Source organism: Mixophyes fleayi, chromosome 1 (genome assembly GCF_038048845.1).
Source record: "Mixophyes fleayi isolate aMixFle1 chromosome 1, aMixFle1.hap1, whole genome shotgun sequence".
Lineage (NCBI taxonomy): Eukaryota > Metazoa > Chordata > Amphibia > Anura > Limnodynastidae > Mixophyes > Mixophyes fleayi.
This window is the reverse complement of record NC_134402.1, coordinates 418322962-418349387: the sequence shown is the minus strand read 5'-3', so window position 1 is coordinate 418349387 and position 26426 is coordinate 418322962. Positions and strand designations below refer to the sequence as shown.

General features: G+C 45.2%; 1 protein-coding gene across 4 annotated transcripts in view; it reads right to left on the bottom strand.

The window, feature by feature from the left end:
• The window catches only part of LOC142099587 (3',5'-cyclic-AMP phosphodiesterase 4D), a 548136-nt gene that overhangs the window by 163574 nt on the left and 358136 nt on the right, over positions 1–26426 (bottom strand). For all 4 annotated transcript variants that reach the window (XM_075183172.1, XM_075183201.1, XM_075183182.1 and 1 more), the window contains exons 3-5: positions 8503–8539; positions 3709–3782; positions 301–350 (exon numbers count right to left, since the gene is read on the bottom strand). In XM_075183172.1, coding sequence (XP_075039273.1) covers positions 301–350; positions 3709–3782; positions 8503–8539 — 161 coding nt within the window. The remainder of the gene's footprint in view (positions 1–300; positions 351–3708; positions 3783–8502; positions 8540–26426) is intronic.

The window sequence follows — 26426 nt, the reverse complement described above, 5'->3', positions numbered from 1 at the left end:
TGGTTGTGCACACATCAGTAACATGCTATACCGCAGACCTAAACTTATAGTCACAAGAAAATGTCAAAATCTGTTTATAAATCTGTGTTGTACCTTAAAAAAGCCACATTCTAAAATTCTGTATAAGAAATGTACTGTGTAGCATGTCTTAATGTCTTTCTGGCAGAAAATGGGCGGGACTCAAATCACAGTCACTGCTGAGACATCAGAAGTGGTAAATATGGCAGATATCATTATCTATTTTTTTTTTAACTTTTGATTTGTAAAACAGCGAATGCAGCAGAAGAGGCCTTGTCTTACCTGGTATACTTGCTTTGTTGATGGATGGTTGGTTACACATTGTTGATCTTCTGTAAAAAAAAAAAATATAGAAAATAATGTTTTAGGAATGATAAATATCAGCTGTATATAACTAAAGACCAAAGAGGATATTTACTAAACTGCGTGTTTGATAAAGTGGAGATCTTGCCTATTGCAACCAATCAGATTCTAGTTATCATTTATTTAGCACATTCTACGAAATGACAGCTAGAATCTGATTGGTTGCTATAGGCAACATCTCCACTTCTTCAAAACTGCAGTTTAGTAAATATACCCCCAAGAGTTGATAACTAAAATCCATCATAAATGGTAGTGCTGACCTTGTCTAAGTAACTGAGTAACAGCGCCATCTAGTGCCCATATCGCTTGGCTGCTGCCATGGTCTGCACAGGATCATCTATACATTTAGCTTCCCATTCTGTCAGTCAGTCTTTCTCTGTTTAGTCATCTACCTATTGCCACGTACAAAAGGATAGAGGTGCTACACGAAAAACCTTAATAATAATAATAATAATAATAATAATGTTTTGGCACCAAGGCACATGAAACATTTACTGTGTATCCACAGCCAAGACTGTCATCTAATAGAACTACAATATGACTGTTGCACAATTCTATATTCTGGCCCAAATTAACTTGTGGATATTTAATAGAATTTAATAGACGCATAGGGCAGACAGAACTCCCTACCTGGCTCACAGTGTTTGTTAGATTCGCTCTACTAGAGGGTGTATCTAACAGTACCTCATTCTGTTAAATACAAAGAGACTTCTCTCTTCACAGGGTAGACATAGTATAATATTACAATGTATACAGTATGTAACCAATGCTGCAAGATTGGTAGGGAGTTGTATTTGGAAAATACACCCTATGGGTATGTTACATTTAATTACAAAAATGAAATCTCCAGAGGTGGAGACTCTTTCTTTAGTTAAAAATTCATTTAGTGCTGGGCAGACAAAACATGTTCATCCTTTTATTTACATAGCATTAATTTATACCCTGTGTCTAAGTTTTAAAAGGAAGAGCATCAAATAGGAAGAGCTTTTCTGTGATTACTAATACACTATAAAGATGCAGCACAGTGGTTAGCATTGCTGCCTCACAGGGCTGTGGTCATGGGTTTGATTCCAACCAGGGACAGTGGCGCACGCAGGGGGGGTTCCCCTCCCCTCCGTGAAGAACGGGGACTAAACAGTGCCCATACATAGCGGCACTTTAATGTACAGCAGCCGCGGCGCTGTCAAAGAAGCGTCCGCAGACGCTTTTTTGACAGCGCCGCGGCTGCTGTACAATACAGTGGTTGCATGGGCTTCTTCTGGGTGCTCAGGTTTCCTCCCACAGTCCAAAATACTGGCAGGTTAATTGGCTTCTGTCAAATATGGACCCTAGTATGGATGTGTGTGCGGTAGGGAATTAATATTGTAAGCTGCAATGGGGCAGGGACTGATGTGAGTGATTATACATCCTCTGTACTGTGTAATATGATTGGCGCTGTATAAATAAACATTAATAATAATACTATAGGCTCCTGCACACAGATAGAAAATACAACTCCGGTATAACAGAACAATCTAAGCAGTTGTAATAGAGAATAGGGGGCTGTGACATATACATGGAATTGTCATCTGGTGGCAAATTTGACACTGATCCTATTGTTCGGGACTTGTCCCTGAGCGGTAGGATCGTACTGTGTGTGGCAGCCAAAAGGGTTGATAGGTTCTTGCACTAATACATAAATCAACCACAAGGGGGCACTACAGACTATTAGAGGTTATGACATTGGACAATTGAAGAAAAAAAGACAAAGATTATTATTATTATCTATGACTTATAAGGCGCCACAAAGGGTCCGCAGCGCCGTACATTACATATACAGAAAACAGAACCAAAACACAACATGATACACAAATATATGCAAACACAGGTGACAGGGTAAAGCAAATCAGATTATATCTGCCAGATAGTGAAAGGGATGGTAGAAATCAGCAAGAAGAAGGCCGAAGCTTAATAAAACAGGGAAAACAGGGCTAGCGAAGCAGGCCAAGAGGTACAGAGGTACAGAGATGTAAAGGAAACTGTCCTAAAATAAACACAGGTGCCGGCCAACATAATATGGAGCAAATGCCCAAAGGGAAGGTCCCTCTGACTCTATGGAATAAGGCTGAGCTAAAATAAGAAATCTGATTAAGCCTGTACAATGACTAGTTTAAACATAACAGGTACAAGTAGTTTTTTGCAGGACCTGAACACAGGCTACAAGCAGAACGGCATATTTTAGGCTGTAGTTGTTGAAGGACTAGACGCACGGTCAACAGAGGTGAACTATGTATTCCTTCATAGTTTTAATTTTCAATAAAAATCATTTAAGACAATGTTTGGAGACAGTAACTTGGTTCTTCAGCACTAATGACCTTACATTTCATTATTTAACTCGTCAGCCTAGTCATTTGCATAACATTGCACTGTTTCAGCACACCAAATTAAAACACTTAGCAGAACATCTCATACTTAAGACAAAAGCAGTTATAGTCCCAAACCTTATTTTATTGTGAATATTGCTGAAAATCTGATTTCCTTAAAGGGATTGTGAACTTTTGAACAACCCCACATCCAGGGCCGTAACTAGGGCTGTGCGACAGGGGCGACCGCCCAGGGTGCAGCGCTGAAGAGGGGCGCAATTTAGAAATATTTTAGGTTCATTTGGTTAAAAATGAGGGCTAGGGGGGCGGCATTTGTCTTTCTCGCCCCAGGCGCTAGAATTCTAAGTTACGGCTCTGCCACCTCTCATTCTAGTAGGTGCAGGTCTGTGATGTGTCTAACACCAGGGATAATGCCAGGGGGTTCGAGATTTCAATCCTAGAAGATGATGAACCAGGAGATGCAAACCGCTGAGGGCAGATGTGAGTGCACATAACACATGGTGTTGGAGGTACCGCTTGTTCAGATGTGGCAAATCAATTCCCTGTGCACACCTCCTGTCCCCAGGTGTCCTCCGCTGCTAGAATCTGCAGTCCTCCAGCATTCTCCCCAGTGTTAGACTTGGAGCATCCGACAGCTAATGTGAGATAACAGTGGAGAACTTAGTAAATGGACCCCCACCAATATACTACTTGTGGGTGGAGGAGCCCGTAACCATCAAGGATAGTGGGTCTAAAGTGAACAACCCCTTTAGGTGAACTCCAATTCTTCCGGCCAATGATCCTGTCACTTCCTCCTTGACAATTGTGATTTAAATTGGTGTAAAAGATCCAGAAACTAAGTGTGGGGAGACAGACTGACATCTGTTAGATGCAGGAAAGAAAGTGAATAGTTGGATAGTTCATGGAATCATTGTGTCAAGTGACTATTGGTCGGAATTGTAAGTTTGAAAGTATTTTTACTTACTTGCTGGGCGCTCGATCTTGCAAGTTGGTTATTGCAGCAAAATTATTCCTTACAGTACGCAGACTGGCCAGTACCTAAACGTAAACACATGTAAGTGTCAGAGATGCGACTCGGAATTACACAGAAATCGGGTGAATACATCATTTTACTGTTTCTTTATTTTTCAATTAACTCCACTTAAACTTTTACATTTACTATTGGGTGGAGTTCATTGTGTTGAGGTTACAGCCAATGTTCGCATGCAATGGGGAGGGGCATTGACAACACATTTGGTTGTCAGATACAGGTGACCAGTGGGGGAGCAGCACTGGACTCTTGGAGGCTTTGGTGACAATGATGGATCAGGTGAACGGGGCACCCCAGACATGTAAAAAACAGCATTTTATTACAACATACAGAATACCACCTAACACTACAGTTTGGTTGGATTTCATTAAATCATATAATAGGGTGTTTAAGTTCTGGTATTATATTTCTACCATAAGGAACACCAAGGGGCTCACATTACGTTTTTATCTGCCTGAAGTTTGACATGATGATATATGGCTGCATTCACCCTAAGGAATAATATAAATTGTCTATTAGAAGAAATAATAGCTATAAATAAAGTTTGGTTTATTTGTAGGATGAAGTTTTACTTCAAAGAAATCCAGTTCTGTGACCTGCATTAAAGTATCATATATTTTGCAGCAAACATATAGCCTTAGAACATGGAGTTATATTATCTCCACATTACCACTAGGTGGCGCTGAATTACAAAGACAGAAAAATAACTAATATTTACTTTGCATAGTTTGCAACTATGTAGCAGAGAACACATGGGCCTCACTATTTGTGTGATAAATGAAAAGCAGACAGTATGAGCCTGATTGATCAAGGCACGCATTCTCAGCGCAGCCCTCTCCCACTCCACTGTCCCATATACCTCCAACCTCCTCTCCATTCACACTCTCTCCTGATCCCTTTGATTGGACAATGACCATCACCTCTGCTCCACTCTGATCACCTCATCCCACTCCAGAATCCAAGATTTCTCCCAGGCTGTCCCCCTACACTGGAACAACCTCCCTCTCTCCATCCCACTGTCCCCTAATTTGTGCACCTTCAAACGAGCACTTAAAACTCATCTGTTCCTCAAAGCATACCACCCTTACTCCTGATCTCCTCCCCTCTCTTCCCCTGTCCAGCTACTCGCTCCTCATTGTGCCTCCTGTCTGCCCTCCCTTTAGTATGTAAGCTCTTACGAGCAAGCCCCTCTTCCTTCCAGTCTCGGTACCTATTCTTCTGCCCCAACTCCGCTGTACTAGCTATACTTGGAGCTTTTGGAGTACTGGTATTATTCATTTATTGCTCTGTACTGTTTTACCCTGTATGGTCTACGCACAGGAAAAACAAATTATTAAATATAGGCATTAATGATAAAACAGGTAAAAAAAAGTGTTTTCCCCCATGAAATACAATTACTTGTGATCAGGGGCAGGCTGGGCGGGTCCCATATTGGGCTACCGTGGGCTGTGTCACAGGGCCAGCTGCATTTTTTTACCTTTTAAAATGTGCCTAATAGGCTGTTGAGTCTTGTTCCCCGGGCTAAATTTGCCAGCCCTCCCCTGCTTGTGATTGCAAACACATGTTATAGCATGCATACGAGACTGTCATATCACTACTGATGAAGACTAGTCCTGTAGCAGAAGCAAGAGACCTGGCAGAAAAACAAGTAACTGCGAGACACTCAGCAATTGAATGGCTGCGTGTGCTTGGGTTTGGCCCCTGCTGTACACTGACTTCAGCAAAACGCCCCTTCCTCGCCCACTTCACACACCCTGAAATTGTAGGCTGAAGTAAGTGTCCTTTGAGTCTGAAGATGGAGCAGACGTGGCTGAGTTCACAGACCTGTCTCCCAGTTCTGGACATGCACAGAGTGATTTTGCATACGATGCACTCGAAATAGTCAGATATGTGCCTTGATGAATCAGGCCCTATATGTAAGCTGCCCTTTGCACCCTTTGCTGGGATTTGCCCCAACCTCTAAATAAAAACTGTTTTACTATTGGAATGTATGGTAACTTCTTGGCAATGATTCGGGCTTGTGCTTGTGTAACACTCTGTAATCACAAGTAAACGCGTAATCATCTGTTTACTTCTACCAAAGTTACAATTATCTTTATGTCTGGATACTGTTTATCTTCATTGTCTCTTACGTAATAAGGATGTTGCCATTATGCACTCTGACACACAGTAATGGTATATGTTTATGTATTAGTGCTGTGTAGGGAGATCTACATAAACACTGATAACGTATAGATCACTGCTGTTCAGCTATGAACAGGATGACACTGATGTGATAACTATATGTTTGCAGGACAACTACTGCAAAAACATAGAGGCCGTGCAGGATGTTGGGGAAGGTGGGGAGCCACCAAAAAGCTTTGAATGGCCGCACCTGGCCCACAGCCTGCAGCTGGACAGCCTAGATTTACACAACTGTTTTCTATGACTATCTCCATTAAAAGAGCTAGAGGTACACATTATTAGATGTGTCCACAAAGCATAGCTGTCTACTCTCCTGGAATGACCAGGAGACTCTTGAATTAGAGGGAGATATCCGGGACCCCCCTGACAGAGCAAGTAATTCTCCTGCAGAGCACTGTGCTGCAAGATGGGGCGGCGACATGACACCAATCGCATCTTCAAGCTCCACCCACATCAGTAAACACACAGAGGCAGGGGTGTGATGATGTGAATTGAGTCATCCTATACCTGCCACCAAGTGTTGACTGAGGAGGTTGGAGCTTGACCATGCGATTTCCAAGCCCATTTAATGACATGAACTGTGCACTCAAGCCCCGCCCACTTCCTTTTTTTTCTGCCTCACATCCCCAGAAGTGAGGCATGTATGTCACATAGTTGTATAATGCCCCCTAAAGCCCCCCAATATGATATTTACAGTCGGTAGAAATCATTCTTTCTGTGCCTGACAATGTTTAAAGGACCACTAAAACCCAAAATGTAAAATTACAGATATGAGCCATGGAGGCAAATTACACTGTTCAGTATTACCCTGATATTCCACTGCAGCTCTGACAACACAACAGACAACTGCAGCTCCTCCCACAGGGTCTTGATGGGTTCTCATACAGGTCCAAAGGCTGATTCATTAGGCATTTGATTTATTATGACATGACTGTCCCTGTGTATTAATCCACTAATCCATACAGTGCACAGTACAAGTCTGCAAAGCTGTCACTCAAACTCTGCTTACTATGGGGACTGCGATGTTCTGCAATGCATCAAGCTTTGATAAGCTTTGTGTTGCGCAGACAGGTAACGCCATCTCAGGATGCATAGGGGTAATCTTGCAGCATAGGGGTAACATCGCCAGGGCTCCCAGAGTAGCCTCGGCATGGTGCATCTTAGTAGTGCATAAATATGCATCACTAAGATGTGCAGCGATGCATATTTAAGAGCACCACATGTTATTGATGCATAGACCACAGTATGTGAAATAGTGTCATTGCTTGTTCTTGTAACTCAGTGATTAAACATTAGAGAATCTCGGGATGATGGAATAAAATGGAATGAGCTCACCTAGCAATAAGTGTCAGGACAGCAGTTATAAAAAGTATATTGTGCATATATGGTGTAAGCTCTGTTTCCTGCTTTATACATACATTAATAGACTGTATTATATGCTGGGTGGAATTTGTGTGTACAGACAGTGGCAGACACAACACAGCCATAACGTCTTCTCTGGAGAACATTAAGATAATGTCTCCGGACCAGATGCAGACTCTCTGATTCACAGATATAGGAACTGTCGTCTGCACACACACACACACACACACACACACACACACACACACACACACACACACACACACACACACACACACACACGTGTATGTATATATATATATATATATATATATATATATATATATATATATATATATATATATATATATTTATTCTATATTGAAGTCCATGAACTATTAGGGGTAAAACCAGCAAGAATATTTGTATAGTTATGCTAAATGTTGTTTTTATGTACATTTAAGCTCTACATAGTTTTCATCTATTTGCAGCCGTTTCTGTGTGTCACCGTGTCTATCTATGTACTCCTCTGTTTATTTTAATTGAAAGGTCCTGTGTACATGAATGGAGATAAACATTTTGATATTTATTCCAAGGCGAGTGTTTTATTTATTTTACTTTAAAAGAATATTTACAGAAGAAGTAAGGGTTTTTTTGTTTCCATCTCTTCCTTTTCACCTGCTAGGACACTGGCAGGGATGACTGTTGTGACACGTAGGCACCAGAGATCCGAAAGTCCGAGGTATCCCTGGCAAGACCCTAGATTCTCAGCCTGTGCTACATGTATGCCAAGGGGTACTTAAGATAAATACAAAGGCTACTTCAGAATAATTTACAAAGCTAACCAGAAAGTGCATTTTAAAACATTTAGATGCATATTGCATTAGGGGTTCTTAGTAAAAGGCCCATGGCCATGTACTTATCTAATCATCTGGATGGGACCAGGAACTGAAGCTCACAAGGGAGGGGAGCTGTGTTTGGGGGCCCAGGAGTGAGCAATGCGCAGCTCTAAGCCATTTACATTGCTATATCTCAAGTACATTATATTATAAATAAGTCAAATACATAACTACCCCGGTAATATGTCCAAGTGAAATTTTGGGATTAAAGGGCACCATAAGAACGACCCTTTCCATTCAGCTAGTTGAGGAAGGTGACCTTTACAATTTACAGTCATATAATATATATATCGCCACTACATACCTGAGCAAATGGTGTTACAATCAAGTCATCTCCATGTCTGTAAAATACAATATAATAAGAATAATTAGAAGAGCATACAAATACGTAAAAATGCAAAAGATAGAAATATGTAACTAAAATCAGACTATGGGGTCTATTTATTACCACTGCGTCATATTCACAATTTACCATTAAGAGATCGACGGGGGAGTTGAGCGATATCACTGCTATCCAATCAGACTGGGGTCAATACATTGGCTGGAAGCCCGATAAAATTGTTTTGTTCTTAAATATATTTTATAAAGTTTTGACAGAGTTTTGCAACAATACAAAGAGAAACAATAACGTAAAAGAACAATATAGAGGAGGAGAGAGGGCAACAGAGAGGGGGAGGGGCATGTGGGGGTAAAAAGGCAGGGGCGGAGATAACAGTAATCGTTCAAAAACATCTGACGTGCTCCAATCGGAGAACAGTAAATGAGCATCGATAATGTAATCACAGATATTGTGGAAGAGGCGCAAATACGGTTACGAACATGAGGACAGGAGAGAAAGTGAGGAAATGGCTGGTGAAGATGTTAGTAAAGGAAGACGGGGGAAGGAGTGAAAGCATCTCAGAATATATATACACACATATATCTGCATGTTTAGAGGGTGATTACAGGTGCTTGAAGTATTACACAATAAACATTGTCTAAAAGTTTTAATTCTGTACTCCCCTTATTCATGAGACTTTCATCTACATACATGCTCTGGTTTGCTCCTGTTGTCCAAAAACAAAGTGGTGGGTTAGGTTTCTGACTAACTTACGTACACTGGGTTAGGTACCAATATGAATGAATAAACACTTTTTGATTATACAACGCAGTGTACAATACTCAATATAATATCCGCAACAGCCAGCATGGATTTATGACATATCAATCTTGTCTAACAGATCCACTTCAATTTCGACACAATGCCCCAATGTAAGTATGCCTGACATAAACCTGTGCTGCTACTGGTGCAGAGCTGGAGGCATCCTGAGATACTTACATCTTAGTATATCTGAGTGTAAGTATGTCTGACATAAACCTTTGCTGCTACTGGTGCAGAGCTGAAGACATCCTGAGATACCTACAACTTAGTATATCTGAGTGTAAGTATGTCTGACATAAACCTGTGCTGCTACTGGTGCAGAGCTGAAGGCAGACTAAGATACCTACAACTTAGTATATCTGAGTGTAAGTATGTCTGACATAAACCTGTGCTGCTACTGGTGCAGAGCTGAAGGCATCTTGAGATACCTACAACTTAGTATATCTGAGTGTAAGTATGCCTGACATAAACCTGTGCTGCTACTGGTGCAGAGCTGAAGGCATCCTGAGATACTTACATCTTAGTATATCTGAGTGTAAGTATGTCTGACATAAACCTGTGCTGCTACTGGTGCAGAGCTGAAGGCAGACTAAGATACCTACAACTTAGTATATCTGGGTGTAAGTATGTCTGACATAAACCTGTGCTGCTACTGGTGCAGAGCTGGAGGCATCCTGAGATACTTACATCTTAGTATATCTGAGTGTAAGTATGTCTGACATAAACCTGTGCTGCTACTGGTGCAGAGCTGGAGGCATCCTGAGATACCTACAACTTAGTATATCTGGGTGTAAGTATGTCTGACATAAACCTGTGCTGCTACTGGTGCAGAGCTGGAGGCATCCTGAGATACCTACAACTTAGTATATCTGGGTGTAAGTGTGGGGGTGTCTCCGGTGAAGACCCCCGCCAGCGATGTGTCCCTGGAGGGACAGAAGATGCTGGAGCCGGTGCCCGTGAAGAGGGCGAAGATGTCCGCCAGCGCTGTGCCCCTGGAGGGGCTGAAGAGGTCCCCGATGGTGCCCAGCAGGAAGAAAGAAGAGAAGAAGTACTCACCCGTCCAGCGATCCAGCGGTGAGTATCGTGGCTTCTTTCTTGCAGGTCCTGTGCGCGGGGGAAGGATGAGCCAATCAGGGCTCATCTTTCCCCGCTGGCCAATCAGCGGCCGGATGCGCGAGCCAATCGCGGCTCGCGCCCGGCCATTCAAAAGATTGGCGCCAACGCGAGCCAATCAGCGCTCGCGCCGGCTGATGACGTCACGCCGGCGACTATATAAGTCGCCGGGTGGCGCCATTTTGCCAGAAGTCCGTCGGCGGAGAAGAGGAAGGACGTCTCTGCAAGACGTCCAGCAACAGAGTCAGCGGCAGCGGCGGCAGGGGGCCCTTGTGAGGGCCGTGAGCTACCCTGCCGCCCGAAGACTACAATCAAGCCGCCGGAGCAGTGATCGCCGGCGGGGAGCCCTTGTCAGGGCTGAGAGCGCCCCCGCCCCAGCAGCAACAGGAGATCCAGCGCCGAAGAGGAGAAGAGGCGCCGCCGGCTGGAGGGTCTGGAAGACCCGGAGAAAGAAGCAGAAGACGGCGTGGCAAGTTGAGTATCCTGCGCAGAGCAGGTAAGTATACTCAGCGTTAATTCGGGCACTAGGCCCGTGGGCACTGTCGGGCACAAGGCCCGTTGGCACGGTACATTAGGGGCACAAGGCCCAGGGACCTGGGCACTAGGCCCCAACGAAGTTAGTGGGCCAGTAGGCCATAGTACTATGATAAAGGGGACAAGCCCCTATTAGTTAGAGAGGGGGCGTGAGAGCCCAGGTACAAGGGCACAAGGCCCTTAGGTAGTTAGTGGCCTAGAGGCCATAGGAAGGCCGCAGGGCCTGGTTAGGGGCTGGTAGCCCGTAGGCTATTAAGGGCACAAGGCCCTCAGTCAGTTAGGGAGGCCACAGGCCTCAGGCAGGGGCTAGGACCCCTAGGTAGTAGGGCACAAGGCCCTAGTTAGTGGGCTCAGAGCCCTGAGGTAGAGAGGGGGCTGAGGCCCATTAATCAGAGCACAAGGCTCTGTGTGTAGCTGGGCAGAGACCCATGGTGTGTAGGGCATAAGGCCCTGGTGGTGTGTGGTAGAGGCGTGGGAGCCTCGTAAGTGTAGGCGCGGTCCTGTGTGAGGTGAGCACACGTGGTTAGGAGGTACAGTAGAGCGGAGGCTCCTGTGGTGCTGTAGCAACCTGCTGGTTGGCTAACAGCGGTGTGCTCGGGTAAGTAGCGTGCAAAGTACCGTATACTGTATTTATTCTGTCTGTGCGGCGAGTGTAGTTTACATTACGGTATTTTGGGGTGTGCTACATAACTGTGTCCAGGGGCAAGACGTCAGGCCCCCATTAAAGGTAGGCTCTTGTTCCTGTGGTTTTCCTGTGCTAACCCGTGTTGTGGGGACAAGTGTAGTTACCAGCATACACATAGTCAGGGGAGAACACACGTAGTTTCCCTGTCCCTTAGGTCCCCGGGGTCACACTGGTACCCAGAGGGGGTGGCTGAGTGAGTCGGTGGCAGTGCAACACACCTTGAGGCAGTTCCAGGGGCGGCCGTGGTGCTGATCAAGGGTCCTCAAGGCCGGTTCCGTGCAGGTGGACCTGTGGTTCCGGACGTAGGGACACGTGTGAGATACCCGAGTACAGGCAGTCAGGCGGTTCAGTTCGATCGGCTGTTCTGTGCGGCAGTCGGCCCGCGGGTTAGTGTGCTGTTCTACTGAGCCTCAGCCGGGCTTAAAGAACCGGTCCTTAGGGTCCGTGGGTGACCCCATAGCAAGAAGGCAGCTTCTTGGTACAACCTGGGTGAGGGGGTTAGGAACCGCCCTCCGGTTTAGGCTGTGAACACCGGCTGGTGTTCCCCGTAGCGTGTAAGTGAGCAGTTCTGTTAGTGCACCACACCTAGTTAGTCCTAGTGTTTTGACTAGTTGCGTTGCCGACCATTAGAACGTTGTTAGGGTCGGGTCGCTGTTGCAGTCAGTCCAGTTTGGTGGGTGCCATCTTAGTCTCACGGAGAGCATAGAGGGAGGCTGTGTGTTCTTGTCATCCGCAGGAGTCGGGAACGTGCAGGAGAACCGGATCGGAAGTGGGAGTGTCCCGGTGAGTATCACGCTCGATTCCCCCTTTCGGTTAGGCCCTCACCGGCAGGTGTGTGAGGTACTTGAGGCGGGATTAGTCCTCGGACTAGTCTTGGCCTTCAGTGCCTGTAGTCCCCCGCGTCTTGGCAAGAACAAAGTGAGGAGGCGGCAAGGAGCTTGGACTGACTGTGCCCTTGTTCTTTGCCGTAGTCTCGAACAGCCCTTACCTGGTAGGCACGGCCGTAATCTCTGTCTCTATCTTAGAGGGACGTGATTGGAGGTGACTGCGGCTGCGGATCTGCTGGGATTGGATCGCAGCTGGGAAATTGGAAGCGGACTGGAGGTGACCATCGTTTTCAAGGTGAGTTCTTTTGTGTTGCGTCTGTCCCTGTCTTTCCCCGCAGGGGGCGTTACATAAGTACGCCTGTTATAAACCTGTGCTGCTACTGGTGCAGAGCTGGAGGCATCCTGAACCGTGTTCCTTCTGGGTAACTGTTGCTGCTTGTGTACCCCGTTGCTGGTATACCTGGGCTGCTACCCCTGACCTCCTACTATGGATCAGGGTTGCTGTGGATGGATCCCCCTGGCCTATCACGCTGACCAGAGCTGCAGGTAGCGGGCAGAGAGGTGGTACTTTAAAGCTGGGTCCAAACCACAGAACAGCCAGGAACGGATTAGAGTTGGGTCTAATCTGTATGTCACAGGAATTTCAGCATGGAAATGTTGTCAAGCAGGTCTTTGAAGCAACTGAGATTTATTTGCTCAAGTAGTCCTAAGAAGGACCATATACAATATGGGATATACCAAGCGCCGGCTTATTGCAATGCAGCTGGTATCATATACAATATGGGATATACCGAGGACGGGCTTAATGCTACGCAGCTGGTACAATATATAATGTGGTATATACCGAGCGCTGGCATATTATCACGCAACTGGTATCATATACAATATGGTATATACCGAGTGCTGGCTTATTTCCACGCACTTGGCACCATATATAATGTGGGATATACCGAGCGCTGGTTTATTGCCAGGCAGCTGGTATCATATACAATATGGCATATACCGAGCACTGGCTTATTGCCACACACTTGGCACCATATATAATGTGGGATATACCGAGCGCTGGCTTATTGCCACACAGCTGGTACCATATATAATATGGGATATACCGAGCACTGGCTTATTGCCAAGCAGCTGGTATCATATATAATATGGGATATACCAAGCGAGGGCTTATTGCCACACACTTGGCACCATATATAATATGGGATATACCGAGTGCTGGTTTATTGCCACACAGCTGGTACCATATATAATATGGGATATACCGAGCGCTGGCTTATTGCCACACAGCTGGTACCATATATAATATGGGATATACCGAGCGCTGGCTTATTGCCACACAGCTGGTACCATATACAATATGGGATATACCGAGCGCTGGCTTATTGCCACACAGCTGGTACCATATATAATATGGGATATACCGAGCGCTGGCTTATTGCCACACAGCTGGTACCATATATAATATGGGATATACCGAGCGCTGGCTTATTGCCACACAGCTGGTACCATATACAATATGGGATATACCGAGCGCTGGCTTATTGCCACACAGCTGATACCATATATAATATGGGATATACCGAGCGCTGGCTTATTGCCACGCAGTTGGTACCATATACAATATGGGATATACCGAGCGAAGGCTTATTGCCACGCAGTTGGTACCATATATAATATGGGATTTACCAAGCGAAGGCTTATTTCTTCTCTGTTTTTACTCTAATTAAAGACTCAGGCCCAACATGTCATATTACAGGGAACCTATCTTCACAATTGCTCCACATTGTACATGTAACACCACGTGGGAGTTCCCCCAGTGTTTGGCTGCAGCTGGGCTATGTCTGTACAGGTGTACAGAATAAAACCCCTCAGCACTGGATTATTTTCTATCTGTCACTCAATACTCTATATATGGAAAGCAGTAAACTTTTCCTTGTGGGAAACATTCCTTTGTTTTGCTTATACCACAGATACATGAGACATATTGTGCAAGCATCGCTGACTTATACAAACAATAGGATAATTACATAAACTTACTGTATATATGGTGGCAAGGTCAGACCAATCTCCCATGGACAGATCAACATGGGTGAGTAAAGCAATCCTAAAGCTAACATTTGGATTTATTTTCTCCATCCATAATAGGAATTGCAACCATATACTTATTTTATTTATACAGTAGTATGAGAAAATGATGATAGAAAATGCTATTTAAAAAGTGTATGATGGGAATTTACTTGACTCAATTAACTAGAAAACATGCAGAACATGTCAGTGCGAAGGGCCAGGACAAAGTCCTTTTTTGGTGGTGCTGTGCTCCTCAATCTGTCCAGGCAGACTGCATAACGTAACACACATCTAATGTCCCCTCACTCTCATTAGAAAAAGAGAAAACTTGTATTAATGAAAGGGGCACTCTAAAGTGATTAGTTTGGATTTTTAATGCGATTCATTTCTCCACCTCACTGCAAACCTAATTTATGAGCGCCTTGTTGAGCAGACCATCTGGACATAGCGGTGCAAAACCAAAGCTCTGTGCTCTGTCTATTCAGTGCACTTTGTAAATGAGACCGCAGGCTGACATATGCGGCTTTTATTGTAGACAGTAAGAACAGCACTCACCTATGAGACTGTCAACTCATGTTTCTATTTTATTTCCAGGGAGCACTTACTGGGAACCCCCTTGCACAGGGGTACCATTGTTATGTATTGTTTACTTCTCCTCAGTTATTGGTCATACCCTAGTCCTGTCCTTCTTCTACTGTTATTTACTCTAACTAACCCATACTTGCCCACCCTCTCAGAATGTCCAGGAGACTCCCGAATGTCGGGTAGGTCTCCCAGACTCCCGAGAGAGCAGGCAATTCTTCCTTAACCTGCCCGTCAGGAGACTAAATGACGATTTTGTCGCAGGGGCGTGGATAAAATGACACAATTCGCCTCACCCCACCCTTTCCGCCCTCCCGGGTCTCTGGAAAGGTGCCAACTATGAACTAACCTGATGGTTCCCTGAAACCAGTGATTATAGTACTATGGTGAGGTATAGCAGGGTCTAATAACTAGTCTGTTTCCACTACTGACATACAGGGTAACTACAGGTTTATACACTTTGGCACAATACCACCACCATGCAGAGAAAACAGTTATTGTGCAATAAACAGCTCATTTTATTTTGCAGGAAAGTACATATTGTTTCTAGTGACTACAATACTATCCACATCACTGTGACATAGGACTGTAATCACACATTCCCGCAGACGTTATCAAGGATGAGAGGGCATGCTGGGAATTCACCAAAACATGTACATGCTGAATGTATTAATAGCTGCTCACTGGAATTCCACTATCTCTGTGTGTACAAGTTGCTCTCAGTGTTGATAGCGACACAGGTTACTGGATTTTCATACAACCAATACTTTCAGAAGTCCTAACAAAAATGGTCTCAGACAAAAAAGATGGTGCTTAAGGACTGCTAGTGTTTAAGAACAATAACTTCTACTAAGTGTTTGGTCACTTACTGCTGTATTTACTTATAAGTGGTGATGGGACTACCTGCTCTCTCCCGCAGTGTCCCGGTCGTCTCCATGATGACCGGGACGTCACTTCAGAGTATTTGGTCCGACCGTTGCTAGGGCAACGGCCGGACGCCGACATTAAGCTATCGCGCCCCGGCAATTAGTACAGCCGGGCACATGTGCTAAAACTTCACAGCCTGTGGGCTGATTAATTAAGGTACCTGGTGCCTGATGATGATGATTACAGGGCTAAGCCCTGATTGGCTAGTATCAGTATATTAGGCAGGGGGGGTTTAGCCTCCCTGCTGGTTATAGCGTCCAGTTTTCCTGTTAGCTAACCTGCTCCTGTGCTGTGTTTGGTGTTAGCCTTACGTCTGACCATCCGCTGCCATCTACTCTGTCTCTTGGCCTGCCGATACGGTTCTGTATTACAAACTTACACTACGTCTTGAGTTAAGTCCTGGGGGCATCTGAGTACCGGTAAGCATATAAAGCTCTATGGGAAAGGCGGCTGCTAAAGGTGAAGACCTCCGCCAACTAGTTCTGTAAGCTTGTGAACAGACCGTCAGCCTAACACTGCCATCATGATTTACTGAGAAAATAAAGTTTTAGCTACCACTCAGCAACCCAGTAATACTGGTTGGCAGTAGTAATAGAAGCCTAACCTCTGTGCCAGTCTTGGTGCATATGACTTGGCCTTACAGTTCGATGTGTAAAAAAATTAAATTAAAAAGAAAAAAGGTAATAAATATAAAAATATTAAAATAAAAATTATTTTACGAGTGATCCGATAAGAAAGAATACTTTATTTAAATAAATAATTAAAACATGTTTCAATGAATATACTCTGCTATCCTAAATAATGAGAGGTGGATTGTGACATACATGTACTGCCCCAATCCTTGTTAAACAGGCTTCACCATGCACAGGCAGGGCCGGATTAAGGGAATGGAGGCCCCTGGGCTAAGGGGACCTCCATTCCCCCGTGAGGCCCCCCCCCGTGATCCGAGCCGCCCCCCCCCCCCCCCCCCCAGGTGAGCCGAGCCACCCCCCCGGCACTTACCTCCTTCTCCTCCTTCCCTGGCGCGCTGTACGCTCTTTACTGAGGAGATCTCGTGAGAGTAAGACTCACGAGATCTCCTTAGTAAGGAGACTACAGCGCGCCGGGGAAGGACCGCAGTGAAAGTGCTTAGCAGCACTGATCGCGCCGGGGGCGCCCCCGCCCCCGACCGATCAATACTGCTGCTGAGCAGTTTCAAGGGCCCCGCTGGATGCCCGCTGCCCCTGTGCTGTAGCCCAGTTAGCCCTATGGTTAATCCGGCCCTGTGCACAGGCAAGCTTTTGCTGGCGAACCTCTTCCAAGAAGCCCTATTTCCAGCAAAGACATCAGTTTTAGCCAGATATAGGTATTTTCTGAGCTTAAAAAATAGATCAATTGGTCTGTGTTACAGTGAGGGGGACTAAAGTGAGAGTTGGGAAAATCTCAAAACATACACTGACAGCTGCTTTTTTGTTGCTGTACTTATTCATCAAATCAATGTGAGTTTTCCATAGGGCAGGAGAAAAGGCAGAATGCTCTCAGGGGGGAGGGACATGAGCATAAAAGATTTTCAGATCTTCCAAAACAGGTACATCATCCGGCATTCACACACTTGCCTGGAACCCCCCATCTCTCTAATGGTTGAATCTGAACCACATGATTGGGACACTGTTCTACCACTTAGAATTATGTACTGTACCACCTTGTAATGCCTGGATGCTCCTCACTGCTTCATCTGACGTGCTAGGATTAAAGGTCCTATCTGGGAACAAGATGACAGGGGGCTTAGGGAGCATCCTGCTGCTGTTGTTGGCTCTGCCAGGAGACCGGCAGTAAGTGAACAGCCTTCTCATTTCATCCATACATGCAGCAATATAAAGTGCTATACTGTGTGTTACTCAGGTGTGTGTTCCTCTCCATGGAGATGGAGAGTATTATATAGACATGAATAAGCTCCCCTGTATGAATGGAAAGGGTTAAATATTCATGGTTATTAACCTCAGCACTCATAGTTTGAATTGTCTATGGCAACGGAGGGCAACAGGCGGCCCCCCAGCCGGCTGCTCCTGATCTTATCAGAGAGGTCACGCAGAATACCCAGAGGAGGAGGTAGAGCACATGCGGCCCTCCACCTCTTTTACATTGCCCCTGACTTGTCTATGGAACAGGCTCATGTATGGTTGGGAGTGGTTAGCCGCATATGTAAATGTGCCCAGGTATGAGTGGGGAGTATTCATGTGGCATAGATTGAAAGGGTTAATTAGCTTTGTATAAATACCAGAGTATGAATAAAAAGGCTGGTTTGGACAGTTTAAATAGAGGCTTAGAAGCGCGGACGTGGGTGGTCATGTCTTTGTTACTGGTCAGCTGTCATATTCTAATACCAACAGCTTGTTGAAGATACTGTGCATCCTTCCAGTCAATACATGAGCGCAACTTTAGTTTTCCAAACTTTTGCAGTTATTTCATGTACATAATAAAACCCCTCCTGCTATGGATGAAATATTAGCAGAGATTATTGGACTCCATAAGCATAGAATGGAATTGCGCTTTATTATCATTTTGTACTATTGAATAAATGGTTAATACATAGAAGTTTACATATAATGTTTAAAGATAAATGTAAAAATAAACTGTTAGTCTGAATCTTATTAGATAACATCATACACTATGTGAATAAACAACACTTTGTGGCTCATACAATGCCATCCCGTAGAAAGCAATGAACAGGGAAGAGGGATCATAAACTGCACATAGTGATGAAATGGAGGGATTTGGGCAGCGGAGTGGTTAGTATTGCTGCCTCTATGCGTTGGGGTTCAATTCCAACCAGGACCCTAGATGTGTGGTTTGAATTCTTAAATATTCTCTCTCTCTCTCTCTCTGCAGATAAGTATTCCAGCTCTGTCCTTTAATTAGTGGCACATAATTAAATTGTCTTTGTGACTAATTAAAGTCTAGAAAGCTCACAAAAGATAGAGACTGGCTTCAATCAGATTTAGACATACTGGCGAAGCATCGAATAAGTGTATCACATTGTGCGTCTTCCTGCTCTACCCTCCTCTTCCGTGATGGCTAATTGTGGCCCGGGGAGCATGGAATGGGTTAAGTCTCAGCACTAAAGGATTAAAGATGTATTACAGGGTATATTTCATAATTTAAATGTACATATTTAATGTATGGGCATTGAGAGTATAAATGTATTTCTTTTCATATTCATGTATTGATTTCTGATGCAATAGCCATGTGTGTGAAGAAAATCTGTTTTTTGCAACTGTCTGAAGAACGGACCCCATGTTAATCTCATGTTAATTACACCTTTTGATGTGTTAGTTTCCAACACATCCTATAACCTGAAGGCACAGGAGAGTGTAATTAGACTTGCTGTTAGGTTTCCCATGTCTCTAAGACAGGATGCAGGAAATAACAGCAAGTTTTAGAAAGTCACAGATTGACTTTTTTAAGTTAAATTGCATTAAATGCAGGAATACCGGATATATAACATCTTGATGTTAAATTATCTGATGTAATATCAGACATTTCAGTGTCAGGTAGAATCAGAGGGCTGGATTAGCTCCTGCCAGGGTATGTGTGTATATCTGTATAAAAGGAGGACTGTTTGACCATGTAATGTATCATTTTTTATCTGAACTTCTGGACCAGTACCACAAACTGGTGTGTACAAGTCCTTCTCAGGACTCTTGAGCAATAAACCGTCGCTGCTTGAAGATTCTGCCTGTGACTATTACCTGCTGTATCCTGTGACCAACAGATAAAAGCTTACACTCTAATAGTTTCCCTGGCTGATATTGTGTTGAACCCAACGTCTGTGTCAATGCTCTGCCCGCTACCCAGCAGTCCTGATCCATAGTAAGCGGTCAGGAGGTACCAGTCAACCCACAGAAAGGAGGCATTACAGCAGCTATACCAGCTAACCCTGAAGTACGTAGTTGTCACTCACCGGACTGTGAGTGCTTCTTCCCGGACTATTAGGAACCGTGGACGTCCTCTATCCTGAGGGACTGCGCATGCGCAGCCCTTTCCAAACCTTCAGTGTATGTTCCTTTAACTTAATTGGCAGATCAGGCAACCTCCCTATATTAAGCACCTGTGGTCAACACCACGTGGCCTGATCTTGGAGTCTCATTCCCCATGAGTCTCTGAAGGTGTTCCTGTGTTTCCCGTTTTATTCAGCCCTGCTGATTCTGTGGTTTCCAAACCACTTCTACCTCTGTGGTTTCCAAACCACTTCTGCTACTGTGGTTCCCATACCACTTCTACCATCTACTGTATCATCGTGACTGTGAGCTGATTCCTATCCGCTGCCTCCGTGCACTACAGTCTTCTAATCACTTCAACTCTACCATGTATCATTGGGACTGTTAGCTGATGCCTATCCGCTGCCTCCGTGCATTACAGGCTTCAACCACATCCACTCACCTGTTCATGATTGTGACTGCCAGCTGATTCCTATCCGCTGCCTCCGTGCACTACAGTCTTCAACCTGCAACTCGTCTGTGTTTCATCATCGTGACTGCTAGCTGATTCCTACCCGCTGCCTCCGTGCACTACAGTCTTCAACCTGCAACCCGTCTGTGTTTCATCGTGACTGTTTAGCTGATTCCTATCCGCTGCCTCTGTGCGCTTCAGTCTTCAGTCCTTGTCTACTCTACCGTGTTTCCTTGAGTCTGCTGCCACTATTGCTACCCGCTACTCTCCGTGATCATCTGTTCCAGTTCAACTCTGCTCCGGTGTGCCATCGTTACTGCACCTGCTGGTTGCTATTGGTTACCTCCGTGTTCCTGCAGAGACCCGCTGCTGTTACTTCTCAGCGCTACTCATCCATCTACTGCTGATCCGCTCTCCACGCCTTCCTGTGTTCCCTGCTGGTCTACCTACCTGTGCGCTGCACCTGCTAGACCCCTGCTTCACCCATCCAGGGACTTGTATCCTGCTGGCCTCCTGCCCTTCAGGTATCTCTGCACTCCTGTCTGACTGCCTTCTCCTGAACCACGGTATGCATACTTCCCATTGACTGTGCTGTGTATTGCATACCTTGCTGGACTGTGTTGGTTCTCCTCTGGAGTGTACTATCCGCTGAGTCTATTGCCATCATTGACTGTGTTGGTTCTCCTCTGGAGTGTACTATCTGCTGACTCTACTGCCATCATTGACTGTGTTATCTCATGCCGGATTACTTCAAGAGACTTTCTATATTGGCAGTGTTGTTCAGTCATTTATACATTTATATTGTGCATATTACTGTGGATCAAAGTCATGGTGCCCGTGTATATATTGTGTTGCAGTCTCTCCCCGTGCACCTCCTCACATATATATTCAGTAGTACAACTTGCTAGTGGCAGACCACTGACTCCTGTTTACAGTTTCACCTGTTCCAGTATCCTCTCACATAGCAGTGGTACTACTTGCTAACGCAGACCACTGACTCCCCGGATACCTCCACTTGGATTCCATTCCTTCACTCAGACAGCGGTACAACTTGCTATCCGCAGACCGCTGACTCTCATCACCTCCTCGTTTCTGTTGGACATTTCTCCTCACTATAGCAGTGGTACAACTTGCTACCGCAGACCACTGACTACCTTCACGTGTCCTTTGTCCATACAGTTCCTCGTGTATTACTACCTCCATATTACCAGTGCTGCTAGTCATAGACTTTCCTGAGCATCTCATCATCTGCTATTTCCTGTTCCGTGATCACCCTGCTACCAGAGTACCATATTACCACCTATACTGCTCTGGTAAGCCTATCACCTGGTGATCCCTGGGTAAAGACTCCTAGTGCCCGTGACAGTAAGATCAGGCCATGACAGACCCAGATACGGAACCTACTGCTAAAGAGATGCTGCAGCATCTGGTCAGCCGTGTGGAGCAACAGGATGCTCGCCAACAGCTGTTACTTCAATGTTACCAATCGTTAACCTCCCAAGGAACATCTGGACAGACTGTTACAGCTAGTATTGAAGCTCCTGTGCTTTCCTCCGTTTCCCCAGTGCCATCCCAGGTGTCTACAGCTCCTACGCTTCACCTGCCTACTCCGTCAAAATATGACGGGGACCCCAAAACTTGTAGAGGTTTCCTTAACCAATGTTCAGTCCATTTTGAACTCCAACCTCAAAATTTTTCTACCCATCGTTCCAGAGTGGCCTATCTTATCTCATTGTTTTCTGGACAAGCCCTGGCTTGGGCCTCCCCTCTGTGGGAAAGAAACGATCCAATTCTACAAGATAGTGCCAAATTCATTTCCACGTTCCGAAGTGTGTTCGATGAACCAGGTCGTGTGACCTCCGCTGCTTCCAGCATTCTTCGTTTGCGACAAGGCTCCCATACAGTAGGACAGTATGTCATTCAATTTAGGATCTTAGCCTCTGAACTTCAGTGGAACACTGAAGCATTAGTTGCCGCCTTCTGGCAGGGGCTCTCCGATAAAATTAAAGATGCACTGACTACCCAAGAGCTTCCTTCGTCACTAGAAGATTTGATCTCTCTTTGCCATCGTGTAGACATGAGATTTCGTGAAAGAGAATCTGAGAAAACAACTTCTGCTAAAGCACCTCTTCGTTTAAACCCTCAATTTCGTCCAGTTTCACCTTCTGTGATTCCCATGGAGATAGGACGTTCCAAATTATCGTTAGAAGAGAGGAAACGAAGAGTAAAGAATAGACTCTGTATCTATTGTGCTGATTCCACACATATGCTCAGTTCTTGCCCTAAGAAATCGGGAAATGCCAGGCCCTAACTAGTTCTGGAGAGGTGAAGTTAGGGTCCCTGGAGTCCTCTCCATTGTCTATGAAATCTAAAGTCTGCGCTTTCGATGTTACGATTTCCTTTGCTACCAAATCCTTTGAGTCACAGGCATTGATTGATTCCGGAGCAGCAGGAAATTTCATTTCTAAATCACTAGTGAATCAATGGTCCCTACCAGTGATCACTTTAAAAACACCCATTACTGTGACGGCTATAGATGGATCACGTCTCATCAATGGTCTCATCACCCAGAGTACGTCTCCAGTAACCCTTCAGATTGGTGTACTACACCATGAAGAAATTTCGTTTTTAATTCTTCCTGTTACGACAAGTCCGATTGTCTTAGGCCTTCCATGGCTTCAATGTCACTCTCCCCAGATTGACTGGCGCACCCCTCAAGTTACGTCTTGGGGGCCTGAATGTCACCATCGTTGTCTCTCTCAAGTTATTCCTCTTAAAGTACAGCAATCTTCCATCTCATCTTCCTCCCCGGGACTCCCTCCTCAGTATGCTTCATTTGCCGATGTGTTTGATAAAGCTCAGTCTGAACGTCTTCCTCCTCATCGTTCTTGGGATTGTCCGATCGACCTTCTACCTGGCAAGACTCCTCCCAGGGGTCGGGTCTATCCTCTCTCGTTACCTGAAACTCAAGCCACATCTGAGTACATACAGGAGAATCTCCAGCGTGGGTTCATTCGACCTTCCACCTCTCCCGCTGGAGCTGGGTTCTTCTTCGTCAAAAAGAAGGATGGATCATTACGCCCTTGTATAGATTTTCGTGGACTCAACGCCATTACTATCAAGAATCGGTATCCCATTCCGCTGATCACTGAGCTATTTGATCGCATCAAGGGAGCTCGGATATTTACTAAGTTGGATCTTCGTGGTGCCTACAATTTAATTAGAATCCGTTCCGGTGACGAATGGAAGACCGCGTTTAACACCAGAGATGGGCATTACGAATATTTAGTAATGCCCTTCGGGCTGTGTAATGCCCCCGCGGTTTTCCAGGGTTTCATCAATGAGATCTTTCGGGACTTATTATATGTATGTGTCGTTGTCTACCTGGACGACATATTGATCTTCTCACAGGACCTGCCTTCTCATCACCAACATGTGGCAGAGGTCCTCTCCAGACTACGGAAAAACTCATTGTTCTGTAAATTGGAAAAATGTTCATTCGAATTACCCCAGATTCCATTCTTGGGGTATATAGTTTCCGGAGTTGGCCTGAAGATGGATCCAGACAAAGTAAATGCTGTACTACATTGGCCTCAGCCAACTACTCTTCGTGCCATCCAGCGTTTTTTAGGTTTTGCCAATTACTATAGACGCTTCATTCAAGACTTCTCATCCATTGCATCTCCCATTGTGGCCTTAACTCGGAAAGGGGCTAATACTAAGCAATGGTCATCTGAGGCTCTCCAAGCCTTTCAAATCCTCAAAGAGTCCTTCTCGTCTGCTCCCATTCTGCGACAACCTGATGTGACACTCCCCTTCTTCCTAGAAGTAGATGCCTCTAATGTGGGCTTAGGAGCTATTCTCTCCCAACGCTCGGAGCAACAAAAATTACATCCTTGTGCCTTCTACTCTCGGGGTCTTCTGCCCGCAGAGAAAAACTATACTATCGGGGACAAGGAGTTGCTGGCCATCAAAGCTGCATTAGAGGAATGGAGATACTTGTTGGAAGGAGCTCGCCATCCGGTGACGATCTTCACGGATCATAAGAACTTGTCATATTTGCAATCTGCTCAATGCTTGAACCCTCGTCAAGCAAGATGGTCTCTTTTCTTTTCCCGTTTTGAATTAATTATAACCTTCAAACCAGCTGCTAAGAACAAGAAAGCTGACGCTCTATCTCGAGCTTTTGTGACGTCCTCTGATGTAGAAGAGGTTCCCAACCATGCTATTCTAGACCCCAAATGTATTTCTCTGGCTGCTTCATCCACCAAAATGCTACCATTTGGGAAGACCCTCGTGCCTCCTACTCTGAGGAGGAAAATCCTTTCGTGGTTTCATGCCTCTCGTTTTTCTGGACACGCCGGTGAACATAAGACCTTTGAGATTCTCTCTCGTAGTTACTGGTGGCCTTCAATGAGGAGAGACGTCAAAGAGTTTATTGCTTCCTGTGATTTATGTTCTCAGTTCAAATCCTCCCGCAGAACTCCAGCAGGGTTGCTGCGACCACTACCCATTCCGTCCAAGCCTTGGACCCATATTAGTATGGATTTCGTTACTGATTTGCCACCAAGTAAGAATCACAATACTATTTGGGTAGTGGTAGACAGATTTTCGAAGATGGCTCATTTCGTCCCTCTGTCCGGTTTACCTTCCTCGTCTACTCTGGCTGAACATTTCATTAAAGAAATCTTCCGCATCCATGGATGTCCGTCTGAGATTGTGTCAGATAGAGGAGTACAATTCGTTTCCAGATTCTGGCGGGCCCTTTGTAAAACCTTGGGCATACGATTAGCACTCTCATCGCCTTACCATCCGCAATCTAACGGACAAACGGAACGAGTCAATCAAGATCTTGAGACTTTTATTAGGATGTTCTCTTCAGCCAACCAAGACAACTGGGTAGAATTGCTCCCTTGGGCTGAATTCGCCCATAACAACATGTACCATGAGTCATCATCCAAAACTCCATTCTTTGTGGTCTACGGTCACCATCCGTCTTTTCCGGAATTTCCTGCCCTCCCGCCCACCCAAGTTCCTGCTGTGGAGACTGCTTGTCAGACCTTCAAAAATATCTGGTCTCAGGTCAAAACCTGTTTAAAGAAGACATCTAACAAATATAAGTCTTTCGCAGATAAGAAGAGGCGGGCTATTCCACCACTAAAAATTGGAGATCGTGTCTGGTTATCTACCAAAAATATTCGTTTGAAGGTTCCATCTATGAAATTCGCCCCTCGTTTTATTGGTCCATATAGGATCATTCAAGTTATCAATCCAGTATGTGTTAAACTTCTTCTTCCTAAGAATCTTCGGATCTCCAATGCCTTCCATGTGTCCTTGCTCAAACCTCTCATCATCAACCGTTTCTCGACTCCTTCCTCAGCACCGCAGCCAGTTCAAGTTCATCAGGAGGAGGATTTCGAGATTACTGAGGTATTGGATGCAAAAATTTCGCGAGGAGTCCTCCGTTTCCTCGTTCATTGGAAGGGCTTTGGTCCTGAAGAGCGTTCATGGATCAAAGCTGAAGATCTTAATGCTCCTGCCCTTCTGAAGAAGTTTTATTCCAAAAATCCGGACAAGCCGGGTTCCAGGCGTTCTGTGCCCAGCTTTAAAAGGGGGGGTACTGTCACTCACCGGACTGTGAGTGCTTCTTCCCGGACTATTAGGAACCGTGGACGTCCTCTATCCTGAGGGACTGCGCATGCGCAGCCCTTTCCAAACCTTCAGTGTATGTTCCTTTAACTTAATTGGCAGATCAGGCAACCTCCCTATATTAAGCACCTGTGGTCAACACCACGTGGCCTGATCTTGGAGTCTCATTCCCCATGAGTCTCTGAAGGTGTTCCTGTGTTTCCCGTTTTATTCAGCCCTGCTGATTCTGTGGTTTCCAAACCACTTCTACCTCTGTGGTTTCCAAACCA